This window comes from Mus caroli, chromosome 18, assembly GCF_900094665.2.
Source record: "Mus caroli chromosome 18, CAROLI_EIJ_v1.1, whole genome shotgun sequence".
Lineage (NCBI taxonomy): Eukaryota > Metazoa > Chordata > Mammalia > Rodentia > Muridae > Mus > Mus caroli.
In genome coordinates, this window is record NC_034587.1 from 21,010,959 (window position 1) to 21,028,731 (window position 17,773).

The following is a 17,773-nucleotide window of genomic DNA, read 5'->3' on the forward strand; positions in this document are numbered from 1 at the left end:
ATCTATTGTTAGATGGAATAAACCCTTTCCTCTCCAAGTTGCTTTTGGTCCTGGTGTCTTATCAAAGCAATAGAAGCCCCAAGACAAGCAGAGTCAGCAGTTTAACACACCTGGACCCAAATGAGTCTGGAGGGAGAAGAGATCTGTTGGAGGCTATGTATGAAAGTCATTCAGACATGAAAGCCAGCATTCAGTAACTGTCAGAATGTCAGGAATGGGAGTGCTGTGTGAATTGGGGAGGAGAAAGACTAAGGTAACACATGGCAGAGGTTAACAGAGCCCAAATCACAGAAAGCCATGCTAATTTTATTAGCTTATATAATGCATGAAGTTTATAATTTAAAACTACAGAGGTTTACTACAAATCAGTAAGAAAACACAAATACCCTATATATTAATCAGGACAGAAGCCAAATACAATTATCTTAAACAAGAAAGGGACTTTATTGGCTCAAAAAACTTTAAAGTCCAGAGGTAAGGCAGGCTTTAGGCACATCTGGATCTAGGGCCCCCAGAAAAATATCAGAACTTAAGTTTTCTCACCATCCCTGCTGGCCTCAATGTCTCCTCCAGTATTTTCTCCATATAGTAAGAACGCAGGCTCACATCATCCTCGGGTCTCCAGTATCTCCAAAACCTTGCCAGTATTTGCAGTTCTGTTGAGCACTCTCCCTAGCCTTCTTTAAACTGTATGCCTCATCTCTAACCACTGTGGCTAGGATGCTGTATGGCTCATGCCAAGCCTGCTCGTGTGCTCACCATAGCCGTATGGGATGGGTAATCCACAATACCATACTGTTACCATACATCCAGGGAGAAATGCAGAACAGACACCCACACATAACCCCATACAAAAGCAGTAGACGCTATGAATGACCAACCAACCGGCAGGGAATTGTAAAGAACTCCAACTTCACTATTCATCAGAGAAATGTAAGGACCGTTTCTTTTTTCTCTATCCCCATCCCAAACAGATAAGGACTATCAAGTGTAGATAAGGCTGTGTGGGGAGATGAGCACTCTTCAGAGTTGGTGAAGATTACACTGATGAATAAGTAGAGTGTCTAGTAGCTAACCATGCACTTTACAGGAATTTAAATACCAGAATATTTAACACAAAGATATCTTAAAATTCCTTATATAATCCAGTTTATTTAAAAGGTGTCCACATGTCTGCATATTCATATGGAAATGTGTACTTGGATGTACAGTACACTGGAAAGTGAAACCAACCAGAAGCCCTGAAGAAAATGGTCTCTGCTCTTATACCTTTTTTTTTTTTTTTGGTGTTAACTGTAGTTATTTATACTTTCATAATTAAAACAAAGAAAGAAAAGAAATGAGCAAGACCAGATGACATAAAAATAGCCAATGAACAAAAATGTCCCATCTTACTAATAAAGGAGCAACAAAACAATGAAGACCTGGCCTCTAGGATGAGCAGCACTGACAGGAGTGGAGCAAACGGGTATTACTACCAATGGAGTTAGTAGTATAAGCTGTAGTTCCCCCCAAAATGTCAAATATATATTTTGTGAGCCAATAAATCCATTTCTAGTTATTTGTATTACAGACCCAACTACATAGGTAGTAAATGTATGTCTATAGATGTCATCCATATCTATTATGTATAAAGAACCTACTAACCCATCACTATGGGGTTGCTTAGATGGACTGTGAGTGTTTTCATGCAATGGAATGAAAATGTCCACATCAGTGTAAGGAGTGAAAGCAAGTCTCACTACAGATGTGCCATGGAGATATGTTACTATCTCAGGTTTGCGGAGGATTAAAGCACAGTAAAGCACTGTAGTGGGAGCCTGTACTCAACCCCAAAGGCCAGCTATTATTTTAAAACATGTTTGCTTAAACACGTACAGAGCTAAATTTGGAAGGATAATAAACCCAATTATCACAATTTCTGGCTAAATCTGATGTCTTTTTCGTCTTTTGTTTTTGCACTGTGAAAAATTCAAATGGGCATATATAATAGCTTTTCAAGCTTGTTAACTAGGAAAAAAAAATGTAGTGCTTACTAAGCAGGACTTCACTTATGCCATCACTCTCAACAGACCAATCAAAAAACCTGGCCTTGCGAGTTGTAGCCCTGCCAAGTCCAAGTCACATTATCTTTGGGTCCTTTTTCTAGTCCACAGTTCTAGGCGAGATTCAGTATTCATTCCAATCCAATGCTTAGCAAGCAAATTGTTTCAGTATAGAAAACATCCCCTAAACTCACACAGGCTGCAATGGTCAAACATCAACTAGTTGTGATTATTTAAATCACTAAAAGCCACTAAACAGACTGTTGGGTCAGTTAGTATGCATGCCCTAACAGAATTGCTAACCTGAAAGGTGCTAGCTAGGCCGCTGCTTGGCACCTGTTACCAGCCTACTTCATTACTGTCTACCTCCCAAAATATGTGTGCTGATAGTTGAAGTCAGCAACCACTAACTGTAAATTAACTGGTTAAGCAGAGTCGGTTAAATACAAAGCCCACGGCGTCCTTTTCCTGTAAACCACCAGGGTTTTAGCCCAGTCCCCTCTCCCCACAGAGCCTTGTCTGAGCTTCCTTCTCAACAGGAACACAGTGTCAGAGCTGATAGACTGACTTCATATGTTCACCAACTCTAATGCTACTTCCGTGCTTTCACATCACTATGCAGCTTTGGCCTTGGAGACAAATCTATCCTAAAATTGTTAAGGCTGACATTCCACCCAGAGGTTACCTACCCTCAGAGTTCTGTTATCCCTGCAGGCTTTATATAAATGTGCCAACTCAAAATCCTACTGGGAAAGAAGCCAGTCGTTAATAAATAAGTAAGGCAATTCCAAGCTACTTTATCTTAGAGCAGAGGAGTTTGCAGCTTTATTGGACATTAACTTGTTTCCTCTTAGCCACAGAGAAAAACCCAAACAAAAGTCCCTACATTTTCTTGTATAACTTAAAAATACATTATAGCATTACTACATATTTATACTTCAATAAATCTTAATCTATAAAGCACATTTCTTATAATTGTTATCAGAAAATCATGAACAAGCTTCATTCGGCCTCACTTCACTAGCTGTGTGGCATTTATTACTGCTTTTCAACAGGCTCAGGCAAAAATCTAATTTTTCACGTTAAAATTTGACAAAGCACCAGATATGACCCAAATCACTGGAACTATGAAATATCTGTACTTGCATGGATAGTTTTCCATGTAACAGTGCCTGTCTTACATAAAAAGCCTCTTGTATCCAATGCTTTACCTTCCAGAGTTTTCCATTAAACAGTAGGACCACAGTACTTGGGTTCTTAGCCAAGTATACAGGCATACAGAATCCTACTACTAAAATTATTACTTTTAATAAATTTTTAAAAAAATGTGTTAAGACTGTAAATTAAAATAAATCAATCCTGACAACTAATAAACTAGTTATTAATAGCTTAGTTGTTTAAAGTACAGTCCATCCAGCATGTAGTTACAACCACAATGCTACTAGAAATGTTTGGATTTTTAAGGTTCATTAACTTTCAAAGTAAAAGAGTGTGACTTGAGCTCACCGCTGAAGAATGCTAACTAAGAGCTGACTAGCTAACTCTCTGAGCGACATCTCCCTCCAAACACAGCACACTGGCAAGAGAACTACAACTCTGGGGCTCTCAGAGGCGACCTGGGAATGCTGATGGGGAAATCCCTTATGACTTACAGTGGAACAGATACCTACCTACTTACGGCAGGATTACAGTACCTAGCACAGTGCATTGTCGGTAGAAATGTTTAATAATAAATGTATGGCTGTTTTAGCCTGGTGTTAAACCCTTTTGTACCAAAGGAATAAAAATAGCAAACCTGATATTGTTACCCACCCCATCAAGGAATGTCCTGTCCTTAACTAGCATGAGGCAAATGAATTAGATGTCTGAGGTTTTCTAAAAGCCAGGTCATGTAATTACCTAATTTTACATTTGCCTTTCAACATCACTACACTCTTCCTTAGTGTCCGACTTACCATCACTTTTACAACTCTCTGTCTTTACACAGGAAAACCACTTTCATTAGTAAGATTCCCACAAGTCAGGTAAAATCCCTTTTCTTTTCCAGTTTTCCTACAGGATGACTGTACCTACGTGACATGCTTCACTGGGTAAGTGCCCAGTGTGTCCCCTCCACTCTCTGAAGTTTTGCTACCATCTCTCATCTGAGATCTTAAGGCTCATCTGAGTCTGAGGCTTTGGCCTTTATCTTCTATTTTCTCAAATACACTCATCCTGAACAAAAGGAAACTAAGCTTTAAGGGATGTTTCTGAGTCTTGAGGATGGGCTTTAGATTTTACAATTCCTGTGTTGCCTTTTAAAATAAAACCGTGTGCACCCTTACAGAACAACACTGCAATGACCAACACAGAAATAAAGTAGCTGTCTGAAAAAGGAAAGGGACAAAGAACCAGGTAGCTCATTACTTGGGGAGAAAAAAAGAGAATATAAACTTCACAAGAAAAATTTAGGTATTAACACCTGAATTATTTAAAATTTCAGTTTCTAGGCAGGTATAACACCATTTCTTTCAAGATAATAATGGTGAATGAAGTTCGTTTGTTTTTTTTTTTTTCTATTTCCCAGTGGATTTTCCCAGTCAACAGGGAAAAATAAGTTTCCATATCTCTTCATGTTTTTAATTTTGTCTTCATTTCTGAAGAAAAAGACCTGAGTGCTGATTGTTTCCTCCTAATTTCTTAAACCTTCACAACATTCAAAAGTTTTTCTGCATTGTGTCTTCTCTGATGTCTGAAAAGGTTTGAGCTTTGACTATAGGATTTCCCACACTGCACACATTCGTAAGGTTTCTCCCCAGTGTGGATCCGCTGATGGTTAATGAGCCCAGAATTCTGGCTAAAAGCTTTCCCACATTCAAGACATTTGTAGGGTTTTTCTCCAGTATGGACTCTCTGGTGTTGCACAAGGATGGAGCTTCTGCTGAAGGCTTTTCCACATTCAACACATCCATACGGTTTCTCCCCACTGTGGATTCTCTGATGAAGAATGAGGGCGGAGCCCTGACTGAAGTGTTTCCCACATTCGTCACATATGTGTTGTTTCTTTCTAGAAGGATTTCTCTTTCTTTCAAACCTGCCCTTGGGAAAACAGGTTTCTCCATATTTAAAAATCTGGGGAACACCTATATTGAGAGTGCCGGGGACTTCGTGAGACTCTCCCGCTGAAGCGATCTCCTGCTTTGGAGCCAGTGCTCCATTTTCTGTCGTGGCATCATCATCTGAAATAGAGAAAATGTAAACATCACTCAATACCTAGCTGGAGAGGAAAGAACTTGAAGGGAAAGGGGATTTTGTTGTTGATGTTGAGAGAAGGTCTCACTATGCAGCTGCTGCCAGCCTCAAACATGGTATGCAGACCAGGCTGGCCTCCAATTCACACATCTGCCTGCCTCTGCCTCCCAAATGCTGGGATTAAAAGTGTGCCGCTACCATACCTGGCAAAAAACCTTTTTCATGACCTAAAAATAAACAGATTGTACACATCTATGAATATATAAGCTTGACTACTCTCAAAAAAGAAAAAAATAAACAGATTGTACACATCTATGAATATATAAGCTTGACTACTCTCAAAAAAGAAAAAAATAAACAGATTGTACACATCTATGAACATATAAGCTTGACTACTCTCAAGAAAGAAAAAGAAGGAAGACTATCAAGTTAGTGAGCTAATGGCATGATAGCAAAATGACACAAAAGGTTTCATCTAAATTTAACACAGGGGTTAGAGATGGCTCAACCATTAAGGCACGTGATCCTCCAGAGGACCCAAGTTCAGTTCCCAGCACTGCCAGGAAGCTCACAACCATCACAACTCCAGCTCTTAGGGATCCAACTTCCTTTTCTGACCGCTTTGGGCACCTGAACAAGTGACATACACTTACATGCATATAATGCACACATTAAAAAAATAGAGTAGGTGACAAATAGATTATCAGATAAAGGGAAAAAAAATCAAACTGATATGGCTAGGTCTGAAAAAAAACTTTGGGAAAAAAAAACAATGACAGAAAAAAAATTTTTTTTAAAGAAATTACATCAAAAAAATCTGTCAAACAGTAGCTATTGATGAAATGAGTCAGTATGTCACACCCAATACTGAACTTACAGCAGAATACAGGAGTCCCGATTGAAAAAAAAAAAGCCAAGACTTGGGCGTGGTGAGATACACCTTTAACTCACCACTCATGGAAGGGAAGGGAAGAACGATGTCTGTGAACTCAATGCCAATTCCAAGAACAAAGCAAGTTCCAGTCAGGGCCACAAAGTGAGACCAAGTCTCAAATAACAAGACAAAAAGCTAAGTCTAATCCGAGTACAGCCTATGTTAACTAAAGCCATGACACTTAAAACTTCAATACACAATAAATAAAAGTTTCCCTATTAAGGAAACTTGCTCCAACTTGGAATTTGTCATGACAGCTAGAAAAACTGTACAAATCTTATAGAGAGATGTGTCCAGAAAGAAAAAGCCTCAATTTTTTAAGTGGCAGCACTGTCTACCCGCAGGCAGGGATAAGAACAAGTCTCACCAACATGTTTCTGGAACTTTAAGCAGTACAGAGTAGACAGTTGTCACACAGTGAGCAGGAGCACTCAAAAGCAGCCCGTGATAAGTGATAGCAAGGTTAGTCAATCGAGAAAGCAGAAGAGAGGGAGATCCAAGGGCCTGAGGGGCCATGAGGCCTACATACTTGAAAAGTCAAGTATGAAGGGTAGATGGACATATGACCTGGAATAAATGGAATGCTGTGGATGGAAAAGCCACTAGTTTGCTAACATGAGGCCAACAGACAATTCTGACATTTAGGAAGAGGACATGTTTTCTACCCATGAAAGCATATCCTGAAAGGACAAGTACAGTTCCTGAACTAGCCAACAGAACGAGCTCCCATGATAGGTAAAACCAGTGTGGCAGATTACACCTGTACCCCAGTTCTGACTTGTAGCAACACTCCCTACGGGGAAGAACACTGCTCATATCTTAATTTGTGGCATGCTAGTATTAATTTCCACCTACCTCAAGGACTGACTCCTGAAACAATCTCAAACAAAATGTCACAGAAACAAACTGCAGCACAGCAAGTTTAGCATACTAGGTCTTATAAACAAGTCCATGGCATGAGTCCCAGTTTACTGCAAGGCTCTCTCCTGACCTGGCAGTACCTGCACTTACATGCACACACTTGGACTCAAGTTACAGGTAAGTTTTAAAAGACGGATAATCCTTTTGAAGTTTCTTAAGGGGGCCGGAGAGGTGTTCAGTGGTTGAGCACTGGCTACTCTTCCAGAGGACCCAGGTTTAATTTCCAGCACCCAAAAGGAAGCTCAGAACCATCTGTGACTCCAGCTCCAGGAGATCTGACATCATCTTCTGACTTCCAAGGGCACCCAATAAGCACAGACTACATAGACACACATGAAGGCAAATACCCATACACATAAAATAAAAAGGAGAAAGTTTCTTAAAAGACTCTAGGTCTTGAAGGAAAAAACAAAAATTAAATTAAAATTTAATTAAAATTAAAATTTCCTGGAATTTTAGGAAAACTTCGGTGATACAATAAACAAAAAGGCTGAAGGAGGTTTCAGATAAATTCACCATGTCAATACGGTTAGGCAGAAGACTGAAAGCAAAGGGCATTAACAGACAGCAGCTAAACAATCCCATCACCAAAACAGACTTGGTCTCCAGGTACTGGCTGAGAAATGCAGATGTGAGCCCAAGATAGGCAGGTCTTCATGAAGAAGACTGCAAAAAAGTTAACGATGGTAATGTCTGGGAGCAAAAAATACCTAAGGCCAATGAATCAACCATCAGAAAAAGTCAAGCTCTTACTGCATAGGAATTTCTGATTAAAAGGATTTTGCCACAAGAACAAGCAAAGCACTCTGGGGAAAGACCACACCACCACACGGTGCCCTGATCCTCACCACAGTGCCTCAGAGAGTGGAGTTCCCAGGATGCCCACTTGAGCTGGTTCTCTACAGCATCCAGCTCAGAACTCTGTAGTCCCTGAGCGTCTTCCTGAGATGCTATCTCTTCTACAAGCACTTCCCGTTTCCGCCGACGGAGAGAAACCTGAAAACAAGAGTTCACTTTGGTTGAGAAGATATTCTGACACTAAGCACACATAATAGAAACTATACAGAGACACGAGAATCCTAGCTAGCAGAGCAGCCAGGTATTGCAGAGTTGCAGGGGAACTGGAGGGAGGTATACACATACTTCTAACTTAGCCAAGTGAAGTTAACTCAGCAGTGTGCCTACTGCTGTATTAGTGTTTCCACCTTGGGAAAATAAGGCAAGCATGCTCACCGGCTGACCAGGGTCATCAAGCTCACTCTCCAAGTCCTCTAGAACAGCCACTGCCTCCTCTCCATTCTCTGGGTGATGCTCTCGAACCCAAGTCTGTAGCTCCTTGGGTAGGATGGCAACAAACTGCTCCAAAACTACCAGCTCCAGTATCTGCTCCTTTGTGTGTGTCTCTGGTCTGAGCCACAGGCGGCAAAGTTCTCGGAGCTGGCTCACCGCCTCTCGAGGTCCTGGTGAATCCTGGTATCCAAATTGCCTGAACCGCTGCCGGAAAACCTCCGGGTCAGGGAGATGGTTCCAGGAAATGCTGGATCCCTCTTCACCATCAGGATCCTCCTCTAGTTTCACTCTCAGAATTTTTTCTTCTTCATCTGGATTTGGGATGATAAGTATTGAATCTTCTTCCACTGACTGTGCAGACATCCTGTTACAATACTTCAGGAAAAGGCAGTGGAGGCAAGGTATACACCTCAGAGAAATACCCTGTTTTCCTCAAAAGTACTCCTATGGTACAAGAAATAGAAGACACATAAATCACCAAGTATCCCATGATATTCAAAAGCAGCAGCAAAAAAGACATGTTGTTTTACTGGATTAAAAATTCCAATTAATAACCTATAACCTATACTGATTGAAATTCTAACATAGCTGGTAAATTATAGTCAATCTAGCCTGCTGCCTATCACAGCATCCATAGTAAAGTAGTGTAAAAAATTTAATGACGAAAAAGCACAGAAACGTTTCATGTTGAGAAAATATGCTTGCTGTATCTGTCCAGGACCAGCAGGGTCACTCGGTTGGCCAAGGCCTGCTGCCAAGCCTGCTGACCTGAGTCCGATGACCAACAAGTACATAAGAGAAAACTTACTACTTCTGCACAAGCCGGGCATGACATGGGCATGCCCCTCCCCCCCCCCCCCCCCCCCCCCCCCCCCCCCCCCCCCCCCCCCGCCACCTCACACACACCCAAATAAGATGTAAAAATGTTTTTTAAAATGATTTATGGGCATTGGTGGTTTTGCTTGCATGTATGTCTGTGTGAAGGTGTCAGACCCCTTGGAACTGGAGTTCCAGACAGTTGTGAACTGCCATGTGGGTGCTGGGAATTGAACTCAGGACCTCTGGAAGAACAGCCAGTGCTCTTAACCACTAAACCATCTCTCCAGCCCCATTAATATGTTTAAATTTTGTGTACATAAGTCATTAAATTTAATTGTGGTTCAGGCTATAATGGTAGAGTTAACAGCATTCAATGATTTCAGCTAAGATCTAAAACAATGAAATATTTACTATCTTGCCCATTCTTGAAAAAAAAAAAGATTGCCTATCTGTGACATATGGTCAACCAAAGGTAATTTAATAACCTAAGGAATCCAGGTAAGAAGCCATCTATCTCAGTGGTCTCCAAATGCTCTGAAGCTTGGGACTGGAAAGCTGGTCCAGCAGTTAAGAAGGTGGCCTTGCAGTGGACCCTGGTTTGTTTCTAGCACCACAAGCCTCTCTCTTCTAACCTCCTTAGGCACCAGGCAAACACGTGGTACAAATATACATAAAATAACAAACTAAACATTCAGAGCGGTGGCACATGCATAACTTTTTTCTCCCCCATTTATTTTGTGCTGGAATGCATCAGCACAGGCGTGGAGGTCAGAGGACAACAGGCAGGAGTTAGTTCCTCCTTCCTGCTATGTGCAATCTGGGATCTTGGGAGCAAGCCCCCTACCCGATGAGCCACCTAGCCCACCCCACTTTTCATTTTCTGCAAATCTGGAGTAGGAACCAGATCAACCACAGCCCCTGCCTGAACCCCCTGGATTAGAGACTTATCCAGGGACCTTACACATCCTCCTCTACTGCTGAGCTAACTCTCAGAATTGTGCATAAATACTATGTTGTTTGTTTAGGAACTCCCTAAACTTAAAATATATGTGAGAAATGTTCACTAGTAGCTAGGTATGTGTCCTAAATCTGTAACCTCAACACGGAGGCAGAAGCAAGGTTATCCTCGTCTACATGGCAAACCCAACCTGGGCTAGTAGATCTTGTCACACACAGACTCTCCTTTACACAGTTCAGTAACCGATCGCATAACACTGCGGAAGAAACTATTTCACATAACATGCAAATGTTACTCAGGCATCCACCACACCATATATACATTTAAACTTACAGTAACAAGTATCAACTGCAGCAAATTCTATTAGGAAAAAGCACTTACAATTCTCAGTGGACAGGAGTCTTTTTTCCTCAGTCAGCTTCCCTAACTTTTCCTTCGGGGAAATTTGAACTACTTTCTGGTCCTTTTGGTATTTGCAAAATCAAAACCGTGCCACGGGCACATAGAGACTCTTAAGTCTACTGCTACTGTTTAATCAATCAGGGCCAAGAACCAAAAAACCAGAAACTTAAGAAAGCCTTACTGAAACCAGTCAAGGTGAAGACAAAGGATGAGAAAAAATGCTGTATCAAACTGACAGGTCATATAGATAGATAGGAGTGGGATGGCCTGAGAACAAAATCCAAGTTATTTGTTCTTATTCCTGGAGCCGACTCTATCAACAGCTCACGCATTTCTACGTAACAGAAACTGCTTTTTCTTTTACTTTGTACTGCACCAAGCTCGTGGAATGTGCAATCCGGCACTCGGCGGGATCCAGGTCTTCAGCGACCTCCCGCCTCACGGCGCCGAGCCCAGCCTGCCCCAGCAACTCGGCCGTCCTCTTCCCAGCATTCACCAGGAAGGAACGCAGAGGCCCCAGAGCCACCCCGCCACACTGGACAGGCACTTCCGCCCGGGACCAGCGGGACTACAAATCCCAGCAGGTGGTGCGCGAGAACCGCCGGATCCCACTTCAGCGTCTCCCAGAATCCTCCGCGAGCCGCCAGAGCCTCGAAATAGAACAAAACCGGCCCGTGGGGGAGGGGAAAGCAGGGCGGCGAGGATGCGGGCGCCGGAGGCTCTGCGGACCCCCGAAGTGCAGCAGGCCGCCGCGGCCCTTCCGCCGCCGCCTTCTGTGCGCACGCCCGGGATGCCGAGCGACGCCGGCCTCCCGGCCCCTACCCGCGCCCTCCTCCACGAGCCCTACCCCCGCGCGTCGCTGACCTCTGGCTCGGGACCGCCGCAGCCTCGTCGTCCCGGGCAGACGCAGCGCCGCCGCTTCCAGCCGCTTCCCACAAGCCCCCGGCGCGCACGGCTTCCGGTCCGCAGGACGGGGGGCGGGAGGGAAATGGGGGAGCCGAAGCCCGGGGTTGCCATGGGGACGCGCGGTGAGCGGGGGAGGTGCGGCTTGATGACAATGGCCGCATTGAGGCTGCGCTTGGCCTGGCGCCTTTCGCAGAGTGACTGTTGCTCTCTGTTCCACTCCAGAGAAAGGAGAAGGGAGCAAGAGGGACGTGGGCGGCAGTTCCACGAGTGCCCGGTGCTCCTCTCCGGAGCCCTCTGGTTAACTGACGAAAGTGAACATTTCTGAAAATGTGCCGTAATCGGGTCAGCTGCAGTCGCTACGTGTAAATCGGTTACTTTGCCCCCGCACCCTATAGTGTTTCCTACTTAGGAGCTTTGGGCCCTGACACAAGGTTTGCCTCTAACCATGCCTCAAACTATCGTCCTCCACTAGCTGTGTCTCAGAGACTACGACAGGTTATCAAAGAAACAAGATGAAACTAGTTGAGGCCTTTGGCTAGTCACAGAGAATTGCAGAATACACGCATGCTGGTTGTTTAAGGCAGCTGCGGGTGTAATCACTTAGATCACCCTATTCCCCTTTTTAAAGTCCTCCAGTGGATCTCAGCTACGTAACTACTGACAGAAATTTGTTACGTTGTCCCGTAGGTCGTCTATGGTTGCTTGCCTTTTCCTCCTGACCATGACCGTGCATGACTCTTATTAAGCATGAGACTTACTGTACAGCCTCAGCCTCACTGACCAATGAATGTCCTTTCCTCCAGGTGGCTTCTATATGCTTGTGGCCACCCTTAGAAGTGATCTTCTAACTTAGCTGTGTGCTTTGTTTGAAAGTCCTGTAAAGTTGGGTCCTCTCGGTCCTGGTTAGCACAGTACCCACACCTAGTTTCTGGATGCTGACTGGTACATAGGAAACTCAGTAAGCACACTTTAAATAAGTGAATGAATTGTAGGCTGGTCACATTGCATGCGGCCTTTGCTAGGTCACATGTCAAGTCTCAGAAATCACACAAAAGAGCTCTGTTTTAAAAATAGTCTTGTAAGAAGCATAGGTCAAGTTTGCAGAACATTGAAGCGGTCCTCAGGCTTTGCCCTATTGTCTCATTCAGGAAAGGGCCTCTGCAGAGTGTCCTCAGCCTCTGCTCCCTTAGTGAATGAGAGAGCAGTAAACAGGCAGCTGACAGAATAGCAAGACTCAACGTTCCAGCCGGAGCTCACCTTCCCATAACCTCTGGAACTTTCCTCTCTACACTGAGACTCTAATACAGCCTTTTTACCCTCAGGTTTGGCTATAGCCAGAATCCGGCTTGGCTGGTCTCTGCAGCCTTTTCTCTATTGTGACTCCTGAGAACTAACTCAAAGCATCTTTTTGTTTCTTTAGGAGATTTTATAGCGAATTAATACTGAAAAAAATAAACATACTCAAGTAAAAATGTGACATTTTATAATTCGCTTTGCCTTTTGATCCATTCTCAGTTAATTTTAAAGTAGCAAATGGGATTCATACTGGGCATTTCCTTCTAACATTACTTCTTTGCAGGCACCCACTTTGGAAAACTGTCGCTTCAAGCCCCATCATGAGGGCACCAGTGGAGGTCAGAGGGCATCAGGGCATCAGATTACCTAGAGCTGGAGTTACAGGGAGTTGTGAGCTACTTGACATAGGCGCTTGGAACCACACAGTCCCTGCCAGAGCAGTATGAGCTCTTAAGCACTGAACTATCTTTCCAGCCCAAAGATTTATTTACTTTTATGAGTTTGGGTGTTTTGCCTGCAGTATATATGTATGCGCATCACATGTGTGGCTGTTGCCCTTGGCAGCTAGAAGAGGCATTGAATCCCCTGCAATTGGAGCTACAGATGGTTGTAAATTGCTGGTAACCTAATATGGGTCCTTTGGAAGAACAGCCAGTGCTCTTAACTGCTTGGCCTCATTTCTTTACCAGCTAAATCTTTTAAACCTTGCTTTGTCTGTATAAAAATGCCTCATTTATTAATTGGTAAAACAAGCCAACAGAAAACAGACATCGCCTGGGTGCCAGAGTCTTAGAAATGAGTAAAATGAAATTAAAATTCTTTTAAGAGGACTAACTTGCTAGGAAATAGCAAGATTAGAAAGTATTCCTCAGGAATTGTGGAAGTGCCACAGTAAAAAGAACAGAATAGCAGCAGGGAGTGATGTGTGCTGAGAGAGGGGCAGGCACCCTGAAGCAATGGGCACAGTCATGAATGGAGCCACCCCATGGACAAAGTTTGTACAGATAGGCTTGGTTTTGTTTTTAGGTCTTTTTTTTAAAAAAAAGGCTTCTTAGCCAGGTGGTAGCACATGCCTTTAATCTCAGCACTTGGGAGGCAGAGGCAGGCGGATTTCTGAGTTCCAGGTCAGCCTGGTCTACAAAGTGAGTTCCAGGACAGCCAGAGCTACAGAGAGAAACCCTGTCTCAAAAAAAAAAAAAGGCTTCATACTTATGTTTATGTTTGTGTACACAATGTTCAAGCGGGTATTTGTGAAGGTCAAAAGCAGTGGACCCTGTGATGCTTTGAATAGTCCCCATAGGTTATATGCTTGGATGCATGGTGTCCAGTTAGTGGAACTGTTGTTAAAGGATTAAGAGGTGGCCTTGTTGGAGTGTGTCACTAGGGTGGCTTTGAGTTTAATTGTAGTCCCAATTAGATAGCTGGTGCACTTGCTCATCCATTCACCTTAACCCTGCAGGCCATCTCCCCCAACTCCTCTCTGCCTCTGGCTTATGACAGATATAAGCACTTAGCTGCGGCTTCACCATCAAGGCTGCCTACCTGCTGTCAGACTCTGCCATCATGCTCATGGGCTCTCCTACCCTCTGGGACCCTGAGCCGAAAATTAAATGCTTTCTTTTATATGTTGGCTTGGTCATGATGATTTGTCACAGTAGTAGGAAAGTAACTACAGCAACCCAACAAGACCAAGTCCCTGGAGTGGCTGAGAGCCTCCTGGATTCAGGTGGATCCCAGTAGTTAAACTGCCTAAATCTCTGGCAGAAGGTCTCCAGGCTGGAAAGCTGCGCCAGTCAGGGCTCTGGTCCAGACCACAGGCCTGCTCCTCTTCTGTCTTTCCTATGAGAATCCTATCAGGCTCATCCAGGGTTTGAAGAAAGTATGTTGATGACTGTTTTAACATTGCAGCTCGGGGCTGTTAGTCTTAATCCCGAGGGTGTAGGACTTTCCTTACAGACACTCCTAAAATACACTAAAAGACACTACCAAAATACACTAAAAGATAGAAACAGAAACAAGACAAGGGACAAAAATTCTTACAACTAAACAATTAAGATCAGAAGCTCAAAACTACAGAAAATCTTGCCCTTGTCCTTAATACCAACCATTTTCAAGGATGCCTTTCTTAAGACAACCAAAGAGCTAAATCTCATCAACTCATGTATGTGATTTCCAACTTCTGAGAAACCCTTGCCCAAAGTGGATGATGAAATGGTACAATATGAGATCAGCCCAGGAGTGCAAAGGACCTGCCAGAGAACAGGGACAAGAGGGAGTTGAGAAGAACATTCTCCCTGTTCTCCCTGGAGCAGGTTCAAAGAGCCCAAAGAAATAGCCCCATGGAAAAGATTTTCTGTGGATTTTTCAGCTTCTGGGAACTGTTAAAACTGTTTTTTGTGAGGCATAGAATCCCGGGCCTTTTGCATTGTAGGCAAGTGCTCCACTATTGAGCTACCTCCATCTCCAACAATATTATTTTGATGTTAGAAGAATCATTTTTAAAAATTGATCATATATTCATTATCTTAATGTTTCCTAATTTTATAGTCTTATTTCTCATTTTGACCATCACTATTTTTTAATTACTGTTGAATCCTCACCTATCTAAGTTTCAGTATTACAAATACTGCCAGCAGGCACATCTTTACGCAGTTCTCTCATTCCTGATTATTGGCTTCAAGTATACCCCAAGGCACCTACATACTGGGGTCAAAGGAATGTGGCAAATCCTGCCTTGCTGTATATTACCAAATAAATTACAAAGAGTATCAATCACAGTTTCACCAGCAACACAACACTTGGTCAGGGCAGCACTTTCTGCATATGTTCCCTTGCTAATAAAAAGGAAGACCGGTTTAGTCTATGAATCGCTAGTAATCAAAATTTAAAATCTAGAGAGTATAACAGTGTAAGTTCACCCACAACTGATACACAAATCTTACCAGTGCCCCGGTTCTCCCTCTTTATGTAGCCTGTGGCTTTATCCTGCCTCACTCCAAGTACTATACAAGACAGTGGCAATATAGCTGTGACATGAGTAAGCCTGGGTTTTATATACCTTATGTTACCAAATAATACCTTCACACAGAAACATGATAGCATGCAAACCATGACAGAAGACAGAGGGTTTGCTCTGTTCTACAGCACTTAATAAAACTTGCTTAGGTCCTCATAAAGCTGGAGAAGGTTACTTTTATCACCATGTTGTAAAAGAGGAATCTATCATAGCAAGATGAGGTTCCCAGGGCCTAAGGGGTAGGGTGCCACACTGAATACCGAAGTGATGGGGGTCCAACACAGAGTAAAAGGCCCACAACAGCAGACCATGATGAGTCCTAGGTCAGAACAAGAATATGGGGCTGACATCTCTATGGATGGGCCATAGAGGTTAAGGCTGGCTTCTGGAAGTCACAGGAGAGGAGCCTGTTCAGCACTTTGGAAGAAATCACAACTGCTCCCAGCTCTCCACCTGAGATGGTGAAACAGATGGCCCAAAACTTAAGGTGGCCTGAAGGAGCAGGGTCCCAGGAGCAAAGGCTTCCCCATCTGGAGCCAGGATTTGGGGAATCCTAAGTGCTTCCTGTGTGGGGAATTGCCTTGGCAGGCAGTAGGGGCACAGAGAACATGGGACAGGCTGATGCTGAGTGTACATGGGAAAAAAACAAAAGAGGTGATGCTCCAGTCTCAAATCCTAGGGAAAGCCTACTGTCAGGCCTTGGAAGCCAGAGGGAGGCACTCTTCCAACGTCAGAGCGGTTGCCATGGAGACCAGCTGCCCTTGGTTGGAATTTGGTGCAGCCAGGGGATAAGCTGGGTGGACTTGATGAACTCTAATGAGTTCAGGGAGGGTCCGTTCCTCGCGCTAATAAAAACCATCGTTTCTCAGATTCCTGTCAACAGCTAAAGTTACAGAAAACAAACCCCCAAAACCTGGGCTCATGTAAAATCACAGGAATTGGGAGGCTGCTGGGGTTTGTCACAGTTTGCTGGTCCCATCTGTACATTAAATGTAGCTATGCTCCAAATATCGATGTTTTAACCAATTGGTCTAACACATACCCAAACATAGAACATAATGGCCTTGTTTTTTGTTTGTTTGTTTGTCTAGAACCAGTTTGTACCATTTATTTTGTCACCAGAACATATGTTTATATATCCTCAAATATCTTTAAGTGCAATCCACAAATAAGTCTAGGACTAAATGTAGTTTTCTCCTCTGCCAGCCTGCTCTAAGGGGGCTGGGGACAATTCCACAACTGCTCACAGCTTAAAACCGAGTTGGGAAATGGATTCCTGAACATCAAAACAATGCACCAGTGGCCTGGAATAGAGACTTTATAGACTTCTGGAAAGTGCACTAGTAAAGGGAAATAAGGAATTAGCCAAGAGAGATCTAATGCTAGAAAACTGTTAATTCATAAATGGCAACAAGACAGATTCCTTTTGGTACATGGTCAGAGGCTGTGTGGTCCCACGATGGCTGAGGGCACATCAGAAATGCAGAGAACCTGGTATCTTCTAAGCCTACACAGATACAAACCTCAGAACGTTGAGCATCCATGATGCACTGCAGTATGAGGCAGGGTTGCTGGAGCTCCTCGGTTGTCGCAGGCTGAGTCTGTATTGAAAGGCTGAAGGAGGTAGAGTCTGATGTCCTGCAGTAACAGCAGCAGCAAACACCCTCAGGAAGTGCAGAGCTTGTGTGTGCTGGATGGCCTTATCTTTGCCACTTTAATTCCAACAGGGTCTTCAGCTTCTTGAATGGAGCCTTTCATATTCAGGCAGATCTTTCTCCTTAGGCACCATCGCACCTCTCTAGAAAGCCCTCAGAGACACACTTAAAAGTGGACTTTTAGTGGGCGGTGGTGGCGCACGCCTTTAATCCCAGCACTTGGGAGGCAGAGGTGGGCAGATTTCTGAGTTTGAAGCTAGCCTGGTCTACAAAGTGAGTTCCAGGACAGCCAGGGCTACA

General features: G+C 43.6%; 1 protein-coding gene across 3 annotated transcripts; it reads right to left on the reverse strand.

Moving 5' to 3' along the window:
* Positions 1-270: 270 nt before the first annotated feature.
* On the reverse strand, positions 271-11,565 carry Znf24 (zinc finger protein 24). 3 transcript variants are annotated; one of them, XM_029471725.1, is made up of 4 exons: positions 11,465-11,565; positions 8,365-8,865; positions 7,980-8,127; positions 271-5,263 (listed from the first exon to the last, which is right to left on the reverse strand). In XM_029471725.1, exons 2-4 carry the CDS (start codon positions 8,782-8,784, stop codon positions 4,725-4,727), a joined length of 1,107 nt encoding a protein of 368 aa, XP_029327585.1. In that variant the 5' UTR covers positions 8,785-8,865; positions 11,465-11,565; the 3' UTR covers positions 271-4,724. The 3 variants fall into 3 exon arrangements, with proteins under 3 accessions (XP_029327585.1, XP_029327587.1, XP_029327586.1); XM_029471727.1 differs by lacking the exon at positions 11,465-11,565 and adding an exon at positions 10,965-11,437; XM_029471726.1 differs by lacking the exon at positions 11,465-11,565 and adding an exon at positions 10,580-11,437.
* Positions 11,566-17,773: the final 6,208 nt, after the last annotated feature.

Coding starts and splice junctions, on each gene's coding strand:
- Znf24 (XM_029471725.1), bottom strand. CDS start 8,784: ATGTCTGCACAGTCAGTGGAAGAAGATTCAATACTTATCATCCCAAAT. Junction 8,128..8,364: donor TTGATGACCCTGGTCAGCCG/GTGAGCATGCTT, acceptor TCTTGTTTTCAG/GTTTCTCTCCGTCGGCGGAA. Junction 5,264..7,979: donor CCACTCTCTGAGGCACTGTG/GTGAGGATCAGG, acceptor TCTCTATTTCAG/ATGATGATGCCACGACAGAA.